Source organism: Drosophila subobscura, chromosome dot (assembly GCF_008121235.1).
Source record: "Drosophila subobscura isolate 14011-0131.10 chromosome dot, UCBerk_Dsub_1.0, whole genome shotgun sequence".
Classification (NCBI taxonomy): domain Eukaryota; kingdom Metazoa; phylum Arthropoda; class Insecta; order Diptera; family Drosophilidae; genus Drosophila; species Drosophila subobscura.
This window is the reverse complement of record NC_048535.1, coordinates 169,254-194,343: the sequence shown is the minus strand read 5'-3', so window position 1 is coordinate 194,343 and position 25,090 is coordinate 169,254. Positions and strand designations below refer to the sequence as shown.

Below are 25,090 nucleotides of genomic sequence, written 5' to 3'. Positions count from 1 at the left end.
AAAAGGCGAACCAAAAATTGTTGGCTGCGTTTTTATACCCGGTACTCGAAGAGTAAATAGGGTATATTGTATTTGTGCGGATAACGGTTGTATGTAACGCACAGAAGGAAACGTTTCCGACCCCATAAAGTATATATATTCTTGATCAGCATCAATAGCCGAGTCGATTGAGCCATGTCTGTCTGTCCGTCTGTCCGTCTGTCCGTCCGTCCGTCTGTCCGTCTTGTTTGTCGGCTAGTTCTCAGAGACTATAAGAGCTAGAGCCACCAAATTTTGGCACCAGACTGCTGTATGCTCACACTGAAACCAGTGTATTTCAAAAATGAGCCCCGCCCCCTTCCGCCCCCGCAAAAGAGCGAAAACCTCCCAAATCTACAATTTTGAAGATAACAGAAAACTAAAAACGCCATTCCGTAGGGAATGACCATATCTATCAGATCACCAAATTGGGATCCAATTGGATCATTATTATAGCCACAATAGAGAAATTAATTTTCAGTGGCCAAACCCACCCCGTCCCGCAGCATTCACACTCTGCTTCGCGCTGTTTATGGCCTGGCCCCTGACACGTCACTGCCTCTGCCTCTGCCGCTGCCGCTGCCTCTGCCATAACTCTGCAGTGTGTGTTTCTAGGGGAGAGTGGCGAGCTAAAGGAGCGTGTTGGCGTGAGTAGTGTTGTTGATGTAGATGACAGATGAAGAATAAATGTAAAATTTGACAAATAACCGCTAAGTTGCAGATGTAGTACTGAGTGCCGGGTATAAAAGTTGTGACGCGTAAGAAGCGTCTCACACGTCCCTTCTCGTTTTATATGAAGTTTGGCAGACAATTTTTTTTGGTGGTGCTGGATACCAGCAGCACACAAAGGGAAGCGTTTTCGACCCCACAAAATATATATATATATTCTTGATCAGCAAACAATAGGCGAGTCGATTTAGCCGTGTCTGTACAAAACACAGCTGATTCGTATGCCTGTGTTAGTTACGTTTCACGCACAAACGAAATATATAGCAAATTCCTAGCTAGAATTTTCCGCGGTGCTGGATACCCGCCTAAAACTAAACTAAAAACGTTTAAGGTCTTGCTTATCAAAATCTATGGATTGACGCCTGAGCTAAAGATTGTTTAAAAAAAAGTTCTGCCATAAAACCACAAAAACCAGAATTCTTAAAAAAATGTAGACCCTCAGTTTATCAGAAAAAGTGGTTTTTGTTAGGCGAACTTCGTCTGCTTTAAACAAGGCATTGTTTTTTCGGGATCTTGTTAATATTCTCCTTAGATGGGTGGTATTGTTAAAAATGATTGAGCCAACTATTATTCAAATTATTCAGCCAACTATAAAGACACCAGGTGGATAAGGAATTCAATTAAAGGTGTTGGCATACATATGCTGTGGTGCACATGGATGGAAGTCATTTTAGCTACGTGTATATTCGTGTGGTAAGTTTAATGATAAAGATTATTATACATACAAATGATTTTAGCTCTTTTTTTAACAGCTGTCCATGTACATATACAGACCATAAAAGAGCCATTAAATCACAACTATGAATGCGCCCGTAAAACTAAAACAGCTCTTGACATGGCTATAAATAAAATCGAGATATGGGGTCTTGTCACTAACTTAGTGGCCATAGTATCAGACCATAACCATTCGAAGCCCTACGTGCGACATATACAAATTATCCTGTTCTATGGGATATTTTTCACCAAAGCAATGCTGCGGCCCGTCATTTAAATACGGAGACTTTATGAAAAACGTTTTACCTCTTATAATTGGCGAGAGAATTTTGATGGAACAGTAACAAGCGCTATAAATATTTTTAAATGTCGTGGAGACTTTCCCTCAAAATCAAACGCATAAACTCCAACAAATTCGAAATGATGGGAACGATCCTGAAGGCGCAAACGCACGAAGTCATGATATACGCGGCAAGGGTGCAACATCATCAGGATGAATTGAAGATGGATCAGTTACATTATGTTAAGGGCGTTGTTGGTCTTATATTAATCCTCAATACACATATGTATATTCGGAGCAGTAAACCGCTGATAGATAAACAGTAAGTACCCTTGGAGGGATGGATATCTCCAATCAATGCAAAAACAAATCAATCTTTGTTGATGAGCCATCTCAACGAAATTTTGCAAATTATGGATACCAAGAATGTATGTATGTATCAAGATCGGTATACCGTACATATACATATACATAGAAAACATATGAAAAGGTGAAAAGCATGTCAATCTAAGACAAAGTCATTGTTAATGTTTAAAAGAAGCTGGTAAAATTAAATATTAATTGTAATTGTAATCGTTTGCTTGTCGACGCGGAAGATTGGTTGCGGACAACATATTTTTTCACATATTTTCAAAATGTTTTTTTTTTAAAGCAAAGACTACTATTATGTAGCAAACTATTAAAAATTAAATTATGAAACAATTATTATGTTTTTTCACATTGCATTTAAATGATTAATCAGCACACTCCATTGTCGTTGCCCTCACACTTACAGCGAGCGCCCTTTCACTCGCACTTTTCAGTTAGGTGAAATGATTCTATTGGTTGGCCAGCAACAAATTGTCAAATAACGTAACATCCCATTCCCACCCACGTAACTTTTATTGCCATTTTTTTTGGTTGACCTTGTTAGTTAGAACCCTATTTTGCAATCAACCCAATAAAGATAAGTCATGAAAATCAGGCTATCTTGTGGAAAATTGAATGATGATTTGAGTAAAACTATAGCTTTAGCGCTGAGAACCCTAACTAGCTAATAATATGAAAGAAAACATCAAAGTCGCTAAAAAGGATATAAGATGTACGGTATATTTGCGGTATATTTTTTAAAATGAGAAGGTATATTTTAGTATCTTTTTGAGGGTCGTGCGGTATATTTGATCGCTAAATCCGAGGTCACACTGTTTACAATTCAAATTAGATTTTTTGTTCAGTACGGTCGGAAAAGTCGTTGCAAGGTACATTCCAGAATATTTAAATTGCAAAACTAGTTCATAATTGTGAAGAATATTTAAATAAAGTGAAATATGCTGACATATGTACATGCATATTGCATATTATTTTAATTATCTGTATACACATTTAATTCCAGTGTCTTTATATACAGATTTACATTCATACATATGTACGTATGTATGTATCCTGTAGCTAGCAGGTTGTTTTCGCAGAATACCTTTTGCGCATGATTTTATTACGTTCAAATGTGTATACATACATACCTTTAAATATCAAGACATTCTATAAATTTCATTCATAAAATTAGCCAAATACAGAAACACACATTCAGATACACATTCATATGTATTACTTAGTACAACACCATAGAATGGATTCCATAAAGTAACAGTTTATATACATATGTATGTATATTATGAACAACCTAACTGAAAATACGTTTGTCAGCCTTTACCGACAACGCTTGAATGATTTTTTTTTTCTCTCGTTTCCTCTAGCGAAACAGAGCAACACCACGATATCTCTTAAGTATTATCTGTCTACAATAATACGTTAATAGAGTTTTAAACAACTTTTTGAGTGGGGGTGAATAATTTCAAACTCATTGAAAGCACTGATAATCCCAGTTTTTATAGTAACTTCTGAAAAACCATAGTATGTACATGTGACACATGTGTGTGTCCATATGTAACTAAAATTGAGTTCAACGTAAACAAGGACTGTTACTTGACTGCTGCTGCAAATACTTGCTATATTTTACAGCAGGGCTCGCCACACGTTCACGCGCCGTTTTTGTGTTTGTGAGCGTAGACAGCACGCAAAACAGAACCTTGCAATACATGAGAGGCAGTGCCTCGCCAGACCCTTTTCCTATGCACAATAGAAAGGGCTGTGCCGAGCTCTGCTCTACAGTTAAAAATTATACTTTAATTCTAAAATCTTGTAAATAGAATGTAAACATCTTGTGAAATAATGATTAGTAATAATGATAACTTTGCAACGATTTACGACTTCCTCGCGCAGTCACAGTCCCCTGCCGACGCAAATGAAAATGTATCCTTAAGAGGCTATTTCACATTTTGGCCCGATTTTAATTAAATCTTACTTCACAAATATACAAAGATATAAACAGCAGATTTAAATTGTCAAGACAATTTGAAAAAAAAATTGAATATGCTTTACAAGTTTTACTCCTAAATAACCAAATAAAATGATTAAGAAAAGTGTAGTTTTTATACCAATAGAAGTTCGATTTAACGAAAACTAATTAAGCGTTTGTTAATATTTCATATTTACATATGTATGTATGATATAATGGCCCCTTCCTTGTCCATTGCAACTGACTTACATATGTACATATGTATATATTCACAATTCAAAACCAAAACTTGACAGAATAAGGCGATCATTAGTAAATAAACATATCATCCAAACAAGAAACATAACACGAGGCCCTTTTACCCATGTACATATGTATGTACATATGTATGTATCTTTTTAGCAAGATGGAGACCGGTATCCAAACCGGAAAAGTAATATAGCTATTTAATCCGTTCACTATTAGTAATATTCTTTAACTAAATGTAATCCTTAATGACATTTTTTTCCATGATTTTTCGGGTTTCTTACAACAGGATGATAAAAATTATATACTTTTTTAATTTGGGGATGGAGAAGTACGACTATGAAACTTGGAGTTGTCATAAACATAACCATCCAGAGTATATACGCCACATAATAGATGCAATGGGACAGTGGTTGGAGAAGTGCAACTTACAATTTATGAGTATTTGTAAGATTGGAAAATCCCATAAATACCGGAAAAAGTAATTAAACTTTTAAAGCGGACATTTGCACATTTTCAATGCACTGTTACTAATTTCTTCGAGCCACACAGCACTTGCACTGTTAAACGCACATACAAATTTTGCTCTTTACATTTATATTTATATATGTAAATATGTATTTAGGCTAATTCCTTTAAGGCAATATAAATACATATAAAAGATCCACAGGAAACTTTGAGACCAGGTGAACATTTTCGTCTGATTGAAGAGGAGGAGAGCCTTTCTATCTTTTTTTTCTTTTTACGTACATATGTATGTATGTATGTATATATGTACATACATATGTATCTTGTTTATTCTTGACAGCTGTGTATGATGGCGCAACAAATTTTAATTCGATCATGTTTGAACAGCATCACATAAATTCTGTTTACAATTTTAGAATCAAAACAGGCAAAGAAAACAAAATTTAATAAATATGTAAATTTTTGTAGTTTAATAGTTATGCTCTATACTAATTATATGCATACATTTAATAGTTTTGTGGTGGATGTCTACGTGTATTACACTTAGATCGAAGAGCTCCTAATTCCCATTAAGATAAATATTCTTTTTAGCTGCATCAATCAGCTTTTCAGATAAACAAATTTCTTTACAACCAGATCTAAGATATGTGAAAAAACAAACAGCTACACACATACATACCTTTTGAAAAAACCCAAAAAAAATATACCAGACTTTAAAAATTCTTTAAAAAAAAAGTTCTGACAGAAAAAAAACATACTTCACTAAAAAAATTAATACTATTAGAAAAATTCGGTTTAGTTCCTTTTAGAACATAAAGTTCGATTTTGTCGAGTAGTGTAATTTGTGGAGTTCCTAGGTTAAAACCTATAGTTTTCGAGTGCTTAGATGCTCTTTGATGTCCTTAAAACTTCACTTGGCTGGAACTCTATAGATTCTGAAGGTGCTATTAAAGCCTTACGTGGGATCACAAATGATTTAGTGGCACTTTCTACGGCACTGCGGACTCCTAGCAATTTTCTGCATTTCACTGGACTATTCGATTTATCCGGCTCTTCTGTACTTTACACTTCTTTGCATTTCTTTTCGATTCGTTATCAAGAGTATCTTTGTTCTATGGAGCTTCTACTCATCTATAAAATATTTGTGGCATATGTATATTTTGTATTTGTTGTATTAATTACTAACTGACCCATCACGGGTTTCCCTGCCGGAGCATGACTTGTATAATTATCCTTTGTGATTCATTGGCTTTGGTAGCAATGAGACCACCTTGTGGAACACTTATCCTTTCAATTTTTGTTGTATTGAACTGTTTACTAGACAATTAGACAGAAATTTGTTGCTTCGGACGAGGCCATTTGGAAGCATCAATTAAATGTGGACTGAAATTGAAATGGATTATTTTTACACCCGGTACTCGAAGAGTAAATAGGGTATATTGTATTTGTGCACAAAGTGAATGTATGTAACGCACAGAAGGAAACGTCTCCGACCCCATAAAGTATATATATTCTTGATCAGTATCAATAGCCGATTCGATTGAGCCATGTCTGTCTGTTATCCTTATAAGTAGTTTGAGGCTATTTGACTTTCTCGCTGACGCAACGGAGCCGTGATAATTTTGGCATGCAAGACGGTTATAATCGTGGCACATTCTATACGTGCTTCAGTTAAGCTAACCCTTTTGTTTTCATCAAAGAATCAAATGCATTTCAGCAGAAATGTGCATCTCAAAACCTGATTGTTCGTCTTTCCGCTGGGTCCTGAGCACGCATTTGAATCATAGATTCTTGGGATGCCTTCAAAGCGGTATGTGCGACTCGAGTAGAAACCAAATCGAAGGTTCTTTGTGAAATGGCAGTCAAGCCATTTGGGACAAGTTCAACCACAAACACCGTGACAGGAAATGATTATGTATATATGTATAGATGTGCATAGATAGGAAGTATTTACAGACATGTTTATGCTTTTTCCTCTTCATAGATATTAAGTACAGTCGAATCTGACAAATTAGAACGCTCACAAATTCGAGTTCCAGATATTAGACGAGGAAATATAAATATTATTCAATGAATTCTTAAATTTGTATATCACTTTTGAAATTGTACTGTAATTATTATATTTTATGTTTTTATTATTAACGTGTGTAAAATGGCACAATGCACAAATATCTTAAATTTAACACGTCAACACAGTACTGGTGTAACTTACTTTATTACTGGATACGGCATTTTGTGTTTTTTTTATGAAAATATGTAGTGATATAATTTTACAATTTTAAAGCTATTTGCATGCTATAATAACAGAAAATTTCAAATTGTGTTCATATTCTGATTTGAATTACTATTTTCTCCAATTCAATAGATACAACTAAATATTTAAATACATATCAATCCGATGCAAAATCGAAGTCAGTTGAAGTCTGCTATTATATTATCTTTCGACTTTTAAAAGAGACATTACTAAGATGCATTGTAACCGACTCTTGGTGCGTATTAAATTATATATTTTGTGCCATATATAAGGTAAAATAACATATATGTATGTATGTACATCAGGGATCGGCACGGCCCTATCCCATGGGTGCGGGACTATGCGCTGCTACTGCGCTGCTGCTGCGCTGCCCTCACGTACAAGCGTATTACAGCGATTCGTACCAATACCAATGTTCCGTTTTGCGTGCGTCTTCACACACAAACGCAAAAGCGGCTCGTTAATTGTATGGGTGCCGAGCCCTGATGTACATATGTATATATAATTATAATAAAACCCGATAGTTGGCTGAAAGCTTTGAGACTCCTCGTAGGGGTAATGGCCTTATTAACTTAAATTAAAAGTTAGGTTAACCCGGACGGGCCTTTGGGAACTACGATCACCTGTAGCTGCCTACAACTATCTGTCCTAATGAACGCCTAGCACTCAGATACTATAAGAGCTACAGGAAGCACATTTTGCATGCAGACTGCTGTAGTATGCAACATGAGAAACTATGTAGAATACAGAAAGTAGAAACTGTAACATTCCAATTCAATTACATATACTGACTGAGTGCCGGGTATAAAAGTAGTGATTCGACAGCAATTACAAAGTTCCTCGTTACTAGTTATTTTTCTTGAGCAGTGCATTATTATTGAGTATTGAGAGTAAAGTAGTATTTAATGAATATTCATATGTATGTACGTATGTACCATATATAAGTATGTAATTATATAAAATCCATTAAAAATTCTTCTCCTTAAATTTATTGAAATTGACCAACTTTTCGCAAGCTCCTTTGCAAAAATGAATTAATAGACTAGAGTAAATAGACCCTTTATTTGACGTTGTTAGACTTTGGTTTGGTTAGAAGTTGGTGCACGGTTAGTTGTTAACCACAATGGACAGCAAGGTGGTTTTTCAAATTATTGGAAAAAATTTTGGAAAGCCCAAATCAATGTACCATTAAAACGAGACTTTGTTTCATTGCAATTTCCAATTTATGCCAAAATATCGACTGTCTGGCCCGTTGGGCTTTGTTGTGGAGACAATCGAATATTGGATAAATAATACTATCATATTCGGCATAGACGAGATCAGTTCCCTGTCCACCACCTCCAGATTAATCCCTTTCTCCAAAGCATTCAACCTTTTTTACGTACCGAATGCCATGACTTTGCTGTGACCGCTGGCGACACGCAACTTCGTGGAAACCAAACCCTAGCATTTGAAAGTCCATCTATCTTCACGTCAGCCCCAGACAGGATTCTAAGAAAACGCCGGACCTTAGCTTTGAGTCAGCATTACCGTTGCGCAGAGCAATACACAGTTCATAGCTAAGCCAGCTAAAAAATAATATTAAATGCTTGAGAAATAGTATAGAGCTTTAACTGTATAAATAATATGCACCTGTCTATGCCTTTCTATCAGTTGACCATTTTTCGATAAAACTACAAAGTGGACTTAAAACCCACAAATTTAACCTTGCAGATGAAGTATATACAAATTGATATATTGGTGATCCTGATAAGCCTAAAATATGGAAATGGAAACTACATAGGTGGACGTGGTCGCGAATATCCTTCGCAGAGAAATGGGAATAATAACAACGGGATCAAAAGTGAAGATACATCAGACTTAGTAAGTTCCGGCGGAGTGAGGGAGGTCGGGGAAGTGTTTGTACCAAAAACATTTTCGCTGAGCTCACAAGAGCCAACATGCGAACAGCTTCGTGCCATGTGGATGTAAGTTAAATTGACAGAAACTCACCTTCTGACACTCGAAATTGATTTCCTTGCACTTACATACAACAGATTTTCAAAAAGGCAATCTCGGGCTGCGGAAATTACAAACGAAATACCGACATATCGTGATCCCTTTACATATAATGTTTGGGATCCCCTTTATTCAAATTCACGAGTTCTTGGATCGTAAGTACTAAGTATAATAAAAAACTCATATCTCAACAAAAAAAAAAAATTTTCAATTGGTGCGATTTTATTTACACTAGATGTATTAAAAACTAAATTTTTTCACTTATCGGATATGTTTTCTTCAGTTAATTTAACTTAGTAGACATGGTAACTTAAATACGCAATACAAAGCTGATTTTTCTTGTTTTTATCAATAAAAAATTAGAATTCGGATGGGTGCAAGAGAACGAGCACGGTCCCCTGTCTTTGGTCGTGTCGTAAGCCGAGAACCTATTACACCGCAACGTATGACCTTTGAGCAGCGTCAGCGATTTGTGGACTTCGGATCAAGTGGCAGTGGCAGTCCAGTCCAAGCTCGATTCTATGGGGCTGAAGGACGTCAGCAAAATGCAGGCACACGTAGGTCAAGTAAAAATAGATACATGGGAGTTCCCAACGTTACAGGAGCTAGTTTGAATGGAAAAGAAAACTCAGTTGCTGTACAGGGCAGCTTTCAGAAACTTAAAGAGCTAATATGGACGGAACGTGCTAAGGAGCTAACGCAGCAACGGCGAGATGAGGAGTTAGCGGCACGAGCAGCCGCTCTCAAAGAAATTGCTAACGGTCAAAAGTAAGAACTAAGTCGCAGTACTGAATCGAACTTTTGCAATTGGGTTAATTCTTTAATGCAATTTTTTGTTCTAACAGCATTCAGTCGTCTTACAAGCCCCAACCCATTAGTCCCTCTGATTCTATTCTAATGGATGAAAATCGAAGTCCAGACGGAGGCAGCTACCAATATAGCAACAATAATCGCATGTCAATTTTAAGCGGGCAACCCCTTGAAAACAACAAAAATAATAAAAATGAACATAGACATCGCGTCCGAGCAACCACACGTCGAATTGGTAACACTAATGTCGCTCTTTACAATGGTAATGCTAAACAAGCCCATAAGGAAACCGATAGTACTTTCCCTGGAAATTATGCTACAGCTCAATCAGGCCGCGGATCCCGCATCCAAATCCCTGCTACCAGCTTATTTTCAAGTGATTTACCAGATAGAGATCATTCTGTTATTGGAATTCCAAGGACCTACCCTGTTCGACCATCCCACTTCAGAGAACGAAATCGGTCCTTGCTAAAAGAGGTAAATCGTCAATTCAACTTAATCCCCTCCCAAATGGGTTTAAGTTTAAATAAATGTTTTTCTTTATGGTAAAAAAAAAACCTTTCTACATTACTTTAAAAAAAAAAAATAACTAAAACTTTGGGGATGTTGGTCGTCTGACATTAAACTTAGCCTACTGTTTTGTCTGTCTCTTGCCACCCAAAATGAAGTCTTCCAGTCGGCCCAGCCGGTTAGATTAGCACTTGGTATTTCGATATTTTTGAGGCTTTTAAAAAAGTTTTACTTATACCTTAACCTATTTCTAAGCAAACACCCAATGAGCACCTCCAACGTTTTATACGAGGATTGATGACATGGCCATTGAAGAGCTCACCACCTACAGAACTACAAAAAGATCAAATAGACTCCAATGGAAACAATTTTAACCAAGTGGATTTACTCGGACTTCACTCTAAGCCTAGCTATGTCAACTATTTATCTGACTTAGCGAATGACAGTCAGTTAAAATTCTTAACCCAACAAATACCGAAAACTGAACCATTTGAAAACGAATTCTCCGAATACGTCAGTTATTAGTGAAAAAACGTAGCAATTTAATTTCGAACCTAACTTGATGGAAAACTCTGCTTTACTTATGTACATACATATGTATGTATATCGAATATGCACATTATTTACGAATCTTTTTTTTATTATATTTAATTAAAGTTCCTTATGTTTAGCATTAACTTGAAACAAAAAAAAAAAATACCTATCAATTTGTTTAAATTTATTATAAAATTGTGTAATTGTAGTTTGTTATCAGTACACATAAATATCATTAATTTAAAATCGTAGACTTACCAACAAATCCTTGTTTTGTTTAATCTTACTCATATTTCTGTACGTCAACAAACAAATCTTCAGATATGCATAAAATTTAATCATGCAAAGTGTGCATTGAAAAGTATAGTCAATTTGAGTAAAATAGTGAGATAATGCACAAAATCAAGGATTTTTAAGAATTGAGCGAATTTACGTTTTATTTGTTTTCTTATGTTAGTATATTTATATGTATGTATGTACATACATACATATGTATATTATTGATGTCCATGCTTATGAACGGATAAATATACAAACATACATACCTACTATCTTGTATACAATAAGATGACAAGGTTTGGAACTAACCAAATGCTTCCAACACAAAACAATCAACACTCAAACAGTATAGTTATGAGCGCAATAAGTCAGAGTCTAGGGCTTATCATATCATCAAGTTGCTTACAATCATAAACATGTAAAGAGCCAAATTAAAATAGAACATTAGTGACTCACACCGAAGTACCTACATGAGGATTATACAAAACAAAAAGTTTACTAATTAGTTGTGGAAAACATATCACGATATATAAAAAACAAAACAAGACAAACTTTTTTGACAATTATAAAAAATATAAAAAATATATTTCAAGTAAGAAGATGCGTTGACTAAAAAACCTACAATCAGCATTATAACGTCACATTTAAAAGGCTTGACAGGAAAATAATCATGATTATGCGAACAAAATCATACCCAATTATTATATTTCTATATGTACATACATACATACATAAGACAAATGACACATTGACACTTATTTAACATATCGGACTTTACAAACATATTCTTTCAATTGGAAGATTGATATTATTTCAATGGATATTTAGTCACATAAACAACGTACACATGTACGTATGTATGTACTTATATTTTGTACCGTCACTTGTAAAATAGTAACTACATAAATACCAACCTTTTAAATTAATTAATAATATAAAAATATACGTTATTTGGGTCACGAAACCCAATTTATTTGCGTTATGGTAAAAAAAATGCTTGTATATAACCACTTATACTCATTAAAAATACGTAAGCATGTTTTATACATACATACATGCTTTTATTGATACTGACAATAAATTAAATTGTGAGTTCCGTGACAATAATAAAATAATTTTAACACACATATACAATTATAAATCAAAATAAATATATTTTTGAATGTCAGCAATAAAATCCGTATTGCCCTTCAAAAAAGTTTAATTGTCTACGCATGGTTGCTGTTTTTAAAATCATAATTAACCGAATTAATAAATGTTTAATTTAAGAATGTCTTAAGAAGTTAATTGTAAAATATACTGTACATTAAATAGTAAAGAATCTAAAAAAAAAAATACATGGGACGATGAATGCTTGGGACATTTCTTTTAAACTAACCATCTTTAAATACATTTAACCATTAACATTGAGCAAGAAGTGGGAGCGAACTTTCATTGCATTTTCAGCTTATTTTGAGTTCATAGAATACAAGGTAATACTCTTTTTGCAGAGACGAACTATTCTTGAAATTTAGTGCACTTATCTTAGTAATTAGTTTAGAGATCCCCACATCTTAACAGGTCGTATCCAATTTTACATTTTAAATTTGTTTCGACATCTGTAATTTACATCTACATCAATTATCCCGCCAACACGCCCTTTTAGCTCGCCACCCTCCCCCAGTGACGCCCACTGCATGAGGCAGAGGGTGCGAGCTAGAAAGAAAAACAACAAGAAAAAAGCACAAGAAGAGCTGCTGGACGGGATGGCTATATCGACTCGGCTATTGATGCTGATCAATTCTTTATGGGGTCGAAAAGATTTCCCTCTGGCGCTACATGCATACATACATATATCCCCAAATACAATATACCCTATTTAATCTTCGAGTACCGGTCATACAAATTGCTTGTCGGAAAGACTTTTAAAAAAATATGTTATAAAACGGATTTTGCTTAGGTTAGGTTAGGTTAAGGCGGTAGCTGGGGAAAGAACTGAATCGATGTGGCGATCCGGCAGGATATTGTATTACTGTCATCCTGTCTGTCATACTGTCTGCTTTCCGATCTAAAATGTAGTGAGTTTGAAGCCAGCACGTTGCCAAGGGCATCGCTACTTGCTCCCTCTGAGGTAGGAGAGGTAATAGTGGTACCTCGCCTGGCTATTTCGTCGGTGGCGTCTGTCCCTGGTCTAACTGCTCTGCGTCCTCGTTTAGAGACCTACGGCAGTTATTCACAGTCTTTAAATTGGACGAAATTGAGCCTAGTGCTTGAATCGCTATCTGGCTGTCTGAGAAGGCACACACTAAGTTTCTGTCTAGGGAACGTTGGGAGACCATAGAGATGGCCTCTTGTATTGCCAATATCTCCTATTGTAAAACACAACAGTGGTCCGGGAGGCTGAAGCCATGACTGATGTTTAGCTCGTAGAAGTTTAAGTCTGATGGCTTTTTTGCAGGTATAGAAGGCCACTGTGGCCTTCCAGCTCCGTTTTTGACGGATTTAGCCGGATTTGACGCATTGGCATAGCATCCCACTATCAGGCCGATGGCCTTAGCCTCTCATTCTGCGACAAAGGGCGCGTACGGTCGCGTGCGAAGGGGGGTCTGGCTGGTCATGCCACATATATATCGAGCATATCCTCAGCGAGCTCTCCTGGTCTTCGAGGCTAACCTGTGTTTTACCTGTGTTTTCAGCTTCGTATAGCTTGTAGTCTTGAGTCCTCAGACCGTAGACCCTGTTTCCGAGGTTCCAGGGCTCCTGACTGAGGACTGTGTTGGCTCACCTCTTCGCTAGGTGGAGCAGTAGGGCAGCGCATGCTGCCTTACAATGCAGGATAAACCACTCCATCACTGCCATGTCGGCTATGGCCAGGTCGCTCGCGTCGGACTCGTAGCTGTCGATTATGTCTCCCGACTCCCTCGACACCTGAGCGTCCGGCACAGCTGGAGTCTGTGCAGTTCGGGGTCTGGCTGGATCTCCAACTGCTTGCCCCTGGAGTCGGATTTGTAGGGGAATATGGTTATGGTCTCGTAACCACGACGTGGACTGGCCGGTTGGTTTATCGGACCTGTCGCCGCAGCGGTTCCTATCTGGAGGCGGTACTCTGAGCTTCTTTGCTGTTTTTTTGTTGCATATCTTATTGTTTGGCATATTTTGGTCCCACAAGTAGGCGGGAAGGGGTTGGTCGGCCGAGGCATAGCCCGCTTGCCCCGAGAAGCCGCGAGTCAAACCGCCACCCGCTTATACATACATCGGTTTTTACATAGCTATTCTATATTTTTAAGATTTGAATTGATTTAGGGCGAAGAGGCAGAACAACGCGCAAACATTCGCAAAACTTGGTTGCTCTAGCGAGAATAGAATTCTCTGAGTATTAGGCGCTCGTTAGGCGGGCTGAAGAACGGACTGACAGACATAGTTATAACGACTCAGCTATTCCTTCTATGTGTTACATTTTTCGACCACATATACAAAAATTACCTATTTACTCTTCGAGTACCGGATATAATAAACGTTACCTCAACTAGACAGTGATTTTGAATCAGTATTGAATCCTGGAACGATATATACAGTAGATATAATTTACGTGCCGAGGACCAGGACCGAAGTCTTCACACAAACAATGATTACTCTAGCTCTTATAGTCCCTTAAAACGAGGCTTCAACGATACGAACAGACAGACAGACAGACGGACAGACAGACACTGCTATGTCGACTCGGCTGAACCGTTGATGGTGATCAAGAATATATATTCTTAAAGTGGCGAATATGTTTTCTTCTGTGCGTTACGCAAATCGCGCACTCCTCCAGTACCGGGTATAATAGGACTGCCTCATATGACCGCGGTATTCGCTTATTAAAAATAGTAATATAAAAAGTCGATTAAGTTGAATTTATGAAGTGGAGCAAGTTGAGGTATAGTTGTGTCCAAACTACTACTGCCGCGCTATCCTATCGTTCTATAGTTGTAAAAAGGACATTTACTTCGAAATTACTGTCAATATTTTAAAGGTAGCATAAACATTCGTGAACGATCACGAAAACGATAGCGAAAGAATTGGGAACGAGATAGGTCGTTCAACACGTCCCATATTGAAGACTCTAGGGTCGGTTCATGGCGTTGTCTTCATGAAGACCTAATACAAGCGGCCACGATGTGCAGGATCAAGACTCATCAAAAGGGCAGGTGGGCCGAATTGCCCGTTCCCTATTGCAAGCGAGAGCGACAGATTCAGAAAGCGATAGGGACGGTAAGGGGGCGAGATTCGAGAGAGGCGAGGTTCAGACATAGACCGCAAATCGAATGTCAGCAAATGACCGAAGTGGGCCGTGACTATTATGGAATTATACAAGTTTGTCTTGTTAAATAGATGCGCTAATATATTTATTACCGATTATAATTTTAAAGATATTACAAAAATAGTTTATCTTTTTATTCACATGGACAAACATGTACATGCATCATTATACGCCATTACCTTTTTCCGAGGTGATAGTTCATTACATATTTAGTTAAAATAATTATAGTGAACTCCCACATTTTGTGTACTTAAATTGCACGGCACGTATGTGGGTCGCGGAGAGCATTTCAGACAATTACGTTTTCGCGGTCTGTGCTTTGACTTGGATCCATGGCAGTGCATAGCGAATCGGAGCTCCTCGGCCATTTCTGAACAAAGCGATTGATTTTCCATATGTAAATTTTTTTTCGAGTTCCAACAGAACTCGAAAATGGCCACAACTACTGCAAGTGCAAGACCACATAGGAGAACTACAAACACGCCACCTGAAGGGAAAATGTTGTTTCACTATTATTTTTTTGAGTCAATATTAGTAACATACCAATATTTTCTACTCCCAGTGCATTAGCTTTTGATTCTTTGCTTTTGTCATCTCTGTTGCAAACGTCACCAGTATTTTTCCACCATTTGTCATATAATATCTGAATAATGCCTTTCTCTTGCAATTCCAAAATTGCAAGTGAAATTTTATCTCTCCAAGGAGAGCCCTTAGGAGTTGCAATTCCGTAGCCTTTTGAATCGAGAAGGCCTCCTATTTGCGTCAGATTGCAGTCACGTTGAACTGCATAGTCTAGCATTGTAGATTCCATTAAGAATGCATAGTTTCCTTCCATTACACGTTTAATTCCATCTTCGTACGTTTTCACAAACACAGCCGTCTTTCGATTCTCCATATAACGCCACATTTTTTGATATATTCCAATTTTGGAGTCCTAAAAAAACAATTAATGCAATTATCTTAAAATTTATGGATTTGCATCCAAGAACTTATTTATCACTGGAAATATTTTAATAGGGTATTTTTAAGTTTTAAAGATCTCTAATAAAAAATAAAAGTTGCCATTATAAAGCTTATTAGCCAAATCGATTTTAACTCATACGGCAGGCAACCGCTGTAATTTTTATACAATTGATTTCGATTTTAATTTTCGAAATTATTAAACACATTATACATATGTTTAAAGCTAATTTTTTTTTATCTGTTCGGTGAAATAAGACCACACACTATTTTATTTTCCATCACTCATTCCCTTAAGTGACGATATCAGGATACAATCTAGTTACGACAACCAAACTGTTCGACTTACATATACATATGTATATGTATGTACATATGTATATCCCATGCGCAAATTCAGATATAATTTTTTTTAGGTTGGAATGAATTCTGAGATTAAGTTCCCAGCGGTGACTAAAAAGAATGCAATGCAAACGGTTATAGTTGATCTTCTCTTATACTTTCTTGTGTTGACTGTTTATGTATTCTTTGCAGCCAAATATACATACATTATATTTATCTAGTATTAAAAATAAAGTTTTGAATATTTACCCTGAAAAATGTCATTGTTGATCCACCTTCCAAAGTACCGTATGAAATTTCCGTTTGATCTGCCAAATCTGAAGCACTTTCTATGGGTGAAATCATTCGCTCAACAGTCAAAAATGCAGCCAAGTTTGCAGTATATGAGGATATTATAATTAAGCAAAAAAAGAACCAGCATCCGCCGACGATTCTTGTAGATGTTGCCTGAGGAAAAACGTGTTTTTATAGTTATGTACATATGTATGTATCTACAAACAAACGCATATTATTGTGTATTTCCCCACTATCGATTACTCTTTGACACAATAAGTACCAATCAAGTTATTTTTAAAGAAAAAACAATATAAATTTTAGTTTTGCTTTAATTAAGCTTACATACCATAAGTCTGCGTACATTTTCACACCCTAAATTTGTTTATTTCCACATTCTTTAATTAAAAGGTGTACAAATTAGAATACCAATTAAAACGGATATAATTCTGTCACACCCGATAAACACCCTTTCATCTGTATTTATTTTGACTTATAGTGACCTAACATTGATTTAAAAAACACAGCAGTAGTGTTTTTTACTTTGGTTTTATTGCAATTGATGGTTTGAAATACTGTTTTGAAGACAATTCTTTGTACGCAAACTAAGTTTGAGTGATAATACTGAATTGAAGTAGTGGCATGTTTATAATCTGTTACATTTCTAAGGCTATTCATTGTATTCCTCAAATACAATGCCAACCAAGTAATTTTGCTGAGTTAAAAATCGTCCCTCTTTTAATGAAATTCACGAGGTTCGGCCACTCTGTTTAATTTAGTAGAAATTGTGTGTGTTTTATGTTTTAATGTAAATATGTTAGTGTATATGACGAAACATGCAAAAATTAAGTCATCAGCTTCACAGCATAACTCAAAGTAGTCAAGCCGATCAATAATAAAAAAGATATATTGTTCTTTGTATTTTTACAATGTAGATTTAAAAGGTTTAATGCATGGTGCCTCATATGCACATTTACTTTAAAGTAAATCGTGGATCATACCCTAGGATATAAATCGGAACCTTGCTGCATAAGAGCGCCGATTGCAAACCAAAAACTATTTTTTAATGTAAAGTTGTTTTGAATGCTAACTAACTCCACTGTATTATCATCCGAAGCATCTTCATCAACATCATTCGATAGTGCTAAGTGAAGGACGCGTTGTCTGTTTGTCTTAATTTCGGGTTGATTTTCAAGGCAATTGTTTGTGTTATCTTGTTTTTGGTTGCCATCTAAAAATATATCTTGCTCATCTTCTGACATGCCTGTCAAGTCTGATAATTCCAACAGTTCATTTGTGTGATTTGCTTTTCGAATTTGATTTAAAACATGGTCACAGGCCATGGAGCAGGCCGGCTTAGAATTTACCCATTCGATTGGTGATAATCGTGCGACTATCCAAATGGAGATTGACACAAAAATGTATCCAAATGCTATATAGAACCATATTTCAATAGCGAGTGGATTCATAAACGAGAAAAACTTCGTTTGAGCTCGATCTGAAATCTGAAATACAACAATTTATTTATTAGGTGTACTAGGTTTAAAACGAATCCATGGGGAAATAAGCTCACAAATTGTATGCGTATGGACATGTAAATAAACATATGTATATATTTATGTTGTATACGTGAAAAAAGTTTTATATGTAGCTTTGTTGTTTTTTTATGTATACCTTTGGGTTCAGTCCTGATCCTTGCCGTAAAAATGTTCCTGTTATAAACCAAAAACTGTTTGATATGGAAAACTGATTTTCCACAATATCCGTTTCCTTGTAGCACGGGTGGGGATTTTTCCACTCATATGGCGAAAATCGAGCCATCACAAATAGTGCAAAGGATACTAATATATAAGCAGCTAGCACATAAAGCCATATCTCGATTGCCAATGGGTTCATAAAGGAAAACAGCCGGGTGGGTTGACTTGTCGGCACCTATTAAATTTGGCCACATATGTACATAAATAAGTATAAGAAATTTCAAGTTCTACAATGGTATGAACTAGACATAAACTAGACATTTTAATATAAACTAGCGCAATAATAAAAAATTTACCTTAAATAGTATTCCTATGCCCAAGTTCATAAAAGGTTTTGTAAAGTCAATAACACTTTCCCTGGCATAGTTAATTGTCATTGACGCTACAGCTAGATCTGCGCGCTGTAAAGATACAAACTTTTTAGATTTAAGAAAACAGTGCTTGCCTGTGCATTATACTCGCCCTTTCCATTAACTCCTGAACAATCCCATTCCAAGAATTGGTTTCCGGTATATAAACCCCATACATGTTATCGGGAACTAGCTCGATTTTATATTGAAATCCGACTTGTTGAGCAATTGCTTTAAGAAGATCAATACAAAAGCCTTCAAACCTAACATTTCCTGTAAGATTTGCATCCTCCTTTACCATAACATATGGTCGCTCCTAAAATAAATGCAATTTATCCTGTAAGCATATGTACATATATATATATATTCACAAGTATTTGGCAAAACAAACCTCTCTTGTCATCACTACTAGAGTAATATTTGCGATATTAGAGTCGTAAAATGCTGTTGGGTCGGATATATTAACTCCCATATCTGGCTCCCAATACCCAACCTTTTGAATTTTTTCTTGCTTCAGTTTTAAAATATCAATTTTAAATTTGTTTCGACGACCTTCCACAAAATTGACATTACCAGTCAGCCCATCTGTTGCAGCCTGAAATAAATTAGCAAAATAACTTTAAGCAAATAAGCAGTGCTGCCATAGAATACGATGAATTAGACTACCCGATACCACTTTTCCGCTTCGAACCAAACTCAATTTTTGTATAGGTTTTGGGGCTTTAAACATTCCTCAAGATAATTTTTTTTGTGCAAAACTTTTATTAAAAAATGTTTAAAAACCGGTAGTTTTAACCTCTTTAGAGTTAAAAAAATATACAAAAACGAGAAGGGACGTGTGAGACGCTTCTTACGCGTCACAACTTTTATACCCGGCACTCAGTACTACATCTGCACTTTAGCGGTTATTTGTCCAATTTTACATTTTTTCTTCATCTGTCATCTACATCAACAACACTGCTCACGCCAACACGCTCCTTTAGCTCGCCACCCTCCCCTATAGAGTCTATAGTATAGTCTGCAGAGTCGCGGCAGAGGCAGAGTCAGAAACAGAGAAGTGTCAGGGGCAGAGGCCATAAACAGCGCGAAGCAGAGTGTGAATGCTGCGGGACGGGGTGGGTTTGGCCACTGCCAATTAATTTCTTCATTGTGGCTATATTAATGATCCAATCGGATCTCAATTTGGTGATCTGATAGACATGGACATTCCCTACGGAATGGTGTTTTTCTGCTATCTTCAAAATTGTAGATTTGGGAGGTTTTCGCGTTTTTGCGGAGGCGGAAGGGGGCGTGGCTCATTTTTGAAATACACTTGTAAAAGTGTGAGCATATAGAAGTCTGGATGCAAAATTTGGTGGCTCTAGCTTTTATGGCCTCTGAGATCCAGGCGCTCAACAAGACGGACGGACAGACGGACAGACGGACAGACAGACAGACAGACATAGACTCGGCTATTGATGCTGATCAAGAATATATATACTTTATGGGGTCGGAAACGTTTCCTTCTGTGCGTTACATACAACCGTTATCCGCACAAATACAATATACCCTATTTACTCTTCGAGTACAGGGTATAAAAAATACCGTTTGGAACATTCCAGTTATCTTCTCTTCAGTTCTCGAAAACTACTGACCCAAAAATACTACAATACACAAAAATCCATAACCATGTCGGGATTTATAAGAAAATTATGAAGGGTTTAGGGTCAGAAAATTTTAGATGAGCCGTTTCTTCATAGATTTTTATTAGTCTTACCTTGAACGATGCCGAATTAATGCACAAAAAAAAGGGGGAGGAAGATTTAGATTTAGATTTAACATTTATTCTACATGTGACAGAAAGCATCTGGAAGGGGTGGGGGTTAGACATGCATTTCTTCATTCTGGTTATAATAGGATAGACCCACAGTGAGCCCTCTCATAGGCCAGTATGGCCATAGGCCCTTATTTATCCGGATAGGGGAATGAACGGTCGCGGGAGCGTTTAGGCGGGCTTAAAGTCCTCTAGAATCGAGGTGTTCTTGGCTAAAGCTAGTAGTTCCCCTGGCGTCCTTTTGGAAGCATTTTCAAGTGATGCGATCGTGCGAGGGCCGGGAAGATGCAGATGATATGTTTCAGGGTTTCCGTGACCCCAGGCTCATCACATTTCCTGCAGCTGTCTCGGCTGGTGATGCCTAGCTGGGCTGCACGCGCCGCAGCCAGACAGTGGCGTGTGGACAATTCCCACTAGTAGTCTGCAATCCTTCCGTGGCAGCTGCAGTAGGTAGTGGCTGTGTTTACCATTGCGTTCTTTGCACATGGTTTTCGCGGGTCTGCAGGTGGTGATACTGCTCCACCTGTTATTGCTCTGTAGTCCGGCCTGCTTTTCTAGGTTTTGTAGCGCTCTAAGAGAGACCGGCACGCTCTCGCGTCTGTCATTCGCCAGCCGCCAGCTTAACTAGAGCTTAACTAGAGCGTTCGCCGCCTCAATTCCTTCGATGCTCTGGTGGCTGGGCACCCAGTAGAGCCGCACTGACTTTGCCTGTCTACAAATATCGTGTGGTACCCTATGTGCTGAGCGGACCTCTGCTGCTTTCTTGATGGCGAATACTTCCGCTGGAATATTGCGCATCTTTTCGCTAGCTTAAATGACCGCCTTATTTCAAGGTTTTTGCAATATATGCCTGCTCCTACTCCTCCGTCAATCTTGGAGCCGTCGTTATATAAATGGATGTGTTGGGTCTGGTCCCGTCCCTTTTTCCTGTCCTCGGGTCCCATAAGAGAGATTGTTGTAAAAACGAGGCAAGTTTGAGGGGTCATTTAATCAATAAAACTGTAGCCCTGTTTCGTCAGGCTTCACGATGCAATTTTTTTGGTGTCGAATAATGATAATGTTCCAATCTGATCCGTATTCGGGGATCTAAAACCACACTTGTATCAGTGTGATATCACAGCAGTCTGGATGTAAAAATTGATTGCTCTAGCTCTTATAGTCTCTGAGAACTAGCCGACGGACAGACGGACATAGAATTGACTATTGATGCTGATCAAGAATATATGTATGTATATAGTTTATGAAGTCGGAAACGTTTCCCTTCTGTGCGTTCAAAACGTCCACTTTCGAGCAAAAATACAATATATCCTATTTACTCTTCGAGTACCGGATATAAAAACAAGTCTGAGAAATATGACATTAAGTTTTGGAACAGTTTGCAGCATTTTGAAAAATATTGATTAAGAATCTTATTATTAAATTAGGTTTAAGCTTACTGAATTTATATGGTTATACAATGAAAGACCATCATCCCAAGTTTCGTCAGAGGTGCAAGACAAGTTTTTAACTGATATTTTTGAACTACCATCATCCAAATGAAGAAAGTGTAATCCAGTGGCAAATGCATACACCGAATCAAACATCAGTGCAGACTCAGTCTGAAAGTATTCAAATTTAATTGTAAGTACATATATAAATTTCAACGAGTTCATATTTAACCTGTATATATGGAACTCCATTGATCATGTTCAATCCATTGTGTTGTAGCTTTTGCATTTGATCAATAACTTCCAAATATCGTTTGCTACCGACATCAACCAAACGAAACGCAGTAATATTTACGCTGTTGTATCTAAAGTCTTCTAAGTCATACGTTTCCAAATCCTGGATAATTTGTTTGGTTTTTGATATTTTTTATGTTGACACTAGAATAATTACTTATATATTTAAAAACTTACAAACGTGGTAAACATATAGTGATATCGATGGTCATTCATTTGCAATTGTAGAATCTGAAATTTTATTTATAAGTATTTACATAAGTAACGGCAAATATCAAAGTTATATTGACATAAGCTTTCTGTTCCTAATTTCATACTTACATATATGCATACATATATATGTAAGCACATATGTACATATGTACATTTGCACAACTCCGCTGCGACTCTAAAGCATGGCTCGGTACGCTTACATTCACCGCAGGTTTTCAGTTTCTGTGCGAAGACAGCACGCAAAACAAAATATTGCAATGCATTGATATTGGTACGAATTACTTTAACATTTCTTTTTAGTTTATATTATAAACATGTATATATATCTATATTTACATATATATATGCAAATATATGTATGTATATATGCAAGTCTATATATTTATTTAATTATAATAATTATTATTATAATTATATACATATGTATATTATTCTATATTATTTAGTTTTCCATGCACCATAGATGGGCCGTGCCGAGCCCTGCTCCAAAGCAATAGTTAGTTAGTTAGTTTGTGGAGGCAGAAGGGGGCTAGGCGAAATTTCGAAATACAAAAAATTTGGTGACTCTTATAGTTTCCGATATCCAGGCGCTCATCAAGACAGACAGACATAGACTCGGCTTTTGATGCTGATCAAGAATAGATATAATTAATGGGGATATACACATTGTTCCGACCACAAATACCACAAATACAATATACCCCATTTACTCTTCGAGCACAGGGTATAAGAAAAGGATCACGACTATATGTACGTACTTATACGTACTATATACTTTATGGGGTCGGAAACGTTTCCTTCTGTGCGTTACGCATATTATAAATACTCCATGTATAAAAAAACTATCGAAGAAGACTGACGGACGGCTGAATCGACAAATATTTGGTAGCTTTCATGCGTGCATAAGAAGTTACATATGTATGTATGTATAATTATAAGTATGCAAATGCAATATACGTAGAAACAATGTATGTACATATATGTATGAATATATGTATATGTATAAGTTTGTATGCTTAGGTGTGCAAGTCTAAGACAAATTACAAATATTTTTCGTACGGATCTAAAAAATTTTTTTATGTTCGATGGACTCGTGTCGACTATTATTTTGTAGATTTCCTTTTGTCGAATCGCGCGTAAGACTCCTCGGTAGGACTCCGGACTAGCTTGCCTTATGTACATTTCGGTTTTCATCTCATTCGAGGAATGCATCAAATTAAAAAGTCCTAAACACAAAAAAATGAATTAAAATAACTGTAGGATTTAAAATAGAATGCAAATTACCATAATCTTCTTCGTAAATAATTGCAACTTTTGTCCAATTTAGGTACACCATTAAGTCCCTATATGCTAATGTTAGAACATTGTGGGATGGATATAAATTGACGGAAAACTCTTTGGAATTCATTTCAAGGTCAATGCGAACTTCTATGTGGGGAATGTCATATGCCTCGCAAATAGATTGCACATGACCAGCAAGCAATGGGTCCGTTGGACCAAAAATCGCTTGAACTCCAGCCTCCAACTGTCGGCAAACCCTTTTTGTTGTCCGGAAAGAGTCGTCACGCGGAACATATTCAATGTCGTATATAAGTTGTGTGTTGGGTAATAGGGACTTTTCTCTGTTAATGCGGTATATTGCGTATTTAAATGCCGATTCAATACTACTCTCGCGCTCATCTTCTGTAAATATTGCACCTTCGGCATTGTAGATAACATGACTATTAGTTGATGGTTCCACGACTGTGTCATAAATGTGAGGTGTAACTTACCTACTCGAATTACTGGTGGTAGAGCATTGGCAATAATGACCATTGAAAATAATATATATACTAAACATAATTTGGTAAAGGTACTGCTGCCGATTCTCGTTTCGTTGATTAATATTTCCCGTTTGCATCGTAGTCGTATCTTACAAAAGCAATAAAACATGATTTGCAAAATTGTGTCTTACGTTGTAGGCATAACATGAATCTAAGCCACAAAGAAATGGAAGTACAATATAATTTAATTTAAAATATTTTTTGATTTGGCTTCTTATTATACCATCATTCGCTTCTTAATCATTTAAAATGTTATTGATTTCACGTAAGTACAACACGATAAATGTTTTAGGAAAAATACATACATTAAAGTAAATTTCCACAAGCTCACTGTTTTCACCCCCACTGCAATTAGTGCGGCTTCCGTTAGATGTCTGAGGC

The 25,090-nt window shown here is 36.7% G+C and overlaps 2 protein-coding genes across 5 annotated transcripts; one reads left to right on the top strand and one right to left on the bottom strand.

Moving 5' to 3' along the window:
- Positions 1-7,155: 7,155 nt before the first annotated feature.
- LOC117902951 lies at positions 7,156-11,050 on the top strand. Its single transcript, XM_034814573.1, has 6 exons — positions 7,156-7,279; positions 8,758-9,011; positions 9,081-9,197; positions 9,406-9,810; positions 9,888-10,329; positions 10,618-11,050. Exons 1-6 carry the CDS (start codon positions 7,259-7,261, stop codon positions 10,885-10,887), a joined length of 1,509 nt encoding a protein of 502 aa, XP_034670464.1. The 5' UTR covers positions 7,156-7,258; the 3' UTR covers positions 10,888-11,050.
- Positions 11,051-15,517: 4,467 nt separating this feature from the next.
- Positions 15,518-25,069, bottom strand: LOC117902959 (glutamate receptor ionotropic, kainate 2). 4 transcript variants are annotated; one of them, XM_034814597.1, is made up of 16 exons: positions 24,933-25,069; positions 24,659-24,860; positions 24,171-24,584; positions 23,946-24,112; positions 22,851-22,904; positions 22,612-22,776; positions 22,389-22,550; positions 19,531-19,734; positions 19,252-19,455; positions 19,086-19,190; positions 18,707-18,964; positions 18,274-18,537; positions 18,034-18,237; positions 17,009-17,206; positions 16,001-16,391; positions 15,518-15,944 (listed from the first exon to the last, which is right to left on the bottom strand). In XM_034814597.1, exons 2-16 carry the CDS (start codon positions 24,816-24,818, stop codon positions 15,667-15,669), a joined length of 3,228 nt encoding a protein of 1,075 aa, XP_034670488.1. In that variant the 5' UTR covers positions 24,819-24,860; positions 24,933-25,069; the 3' UTR covers positions 15,518-15,666. The 4 variants fall into 4 exon arrangements, with proteins under 4 accessions (XP_034670488.1, XP_034670487.1, XP_034670490.1 ...); XM_034814596.1 differs by having other exon boundaries at positions 18,034-18,537; XM_034814599.1 differs by lacking the exon at positions 18,707-18,964 and having other exon boundaries at positions 18,034-18,537.
- Positions 25,070-25,090: the final 21 nt, after the last annotated feature.

Coding starts and splice junctions, on each gene's coding strand:
- LOC117902959 (XM_034814596.1), bottom strand. CDS start 24,818: ATGTTTTATTGCTTTTGTAAGATACGACTACGATGCAAACGGGAAATA. Junction 17,207..18,033: donor GTTCCGATTTATATCCTAGG/GTATGATCCACG, acceptor GTTTTTCCTCAG/GCAACATCTACAAGAATCGT. Junction 15,945..16,000: donor ACTGGGAGTAGAAAATATTG/GTATGTTACTAA, acceptor TTTTCCCTTCAG/GTGGCGTGTTTGTAGTTCTC.
- LOC117902951 (XM_034814573.1), top strand. CDS start 7,259: ATGCATTGTAACCGACTCTTG. Junction 9,198..9,405: donor AATTCACGAGTTCTTGGATC/GTAAGTACTAAG, acceptor ATAAAAAATTAG/AATTCGGATGGGTGCAAGAG. Junction 10,330..10,617: donor ATCGGTCCTTGCTAAAAGAG/GTAAATCGTCAA, acceptor CCTATTTCTAAG/CAAACACCCAATGAGCACCT.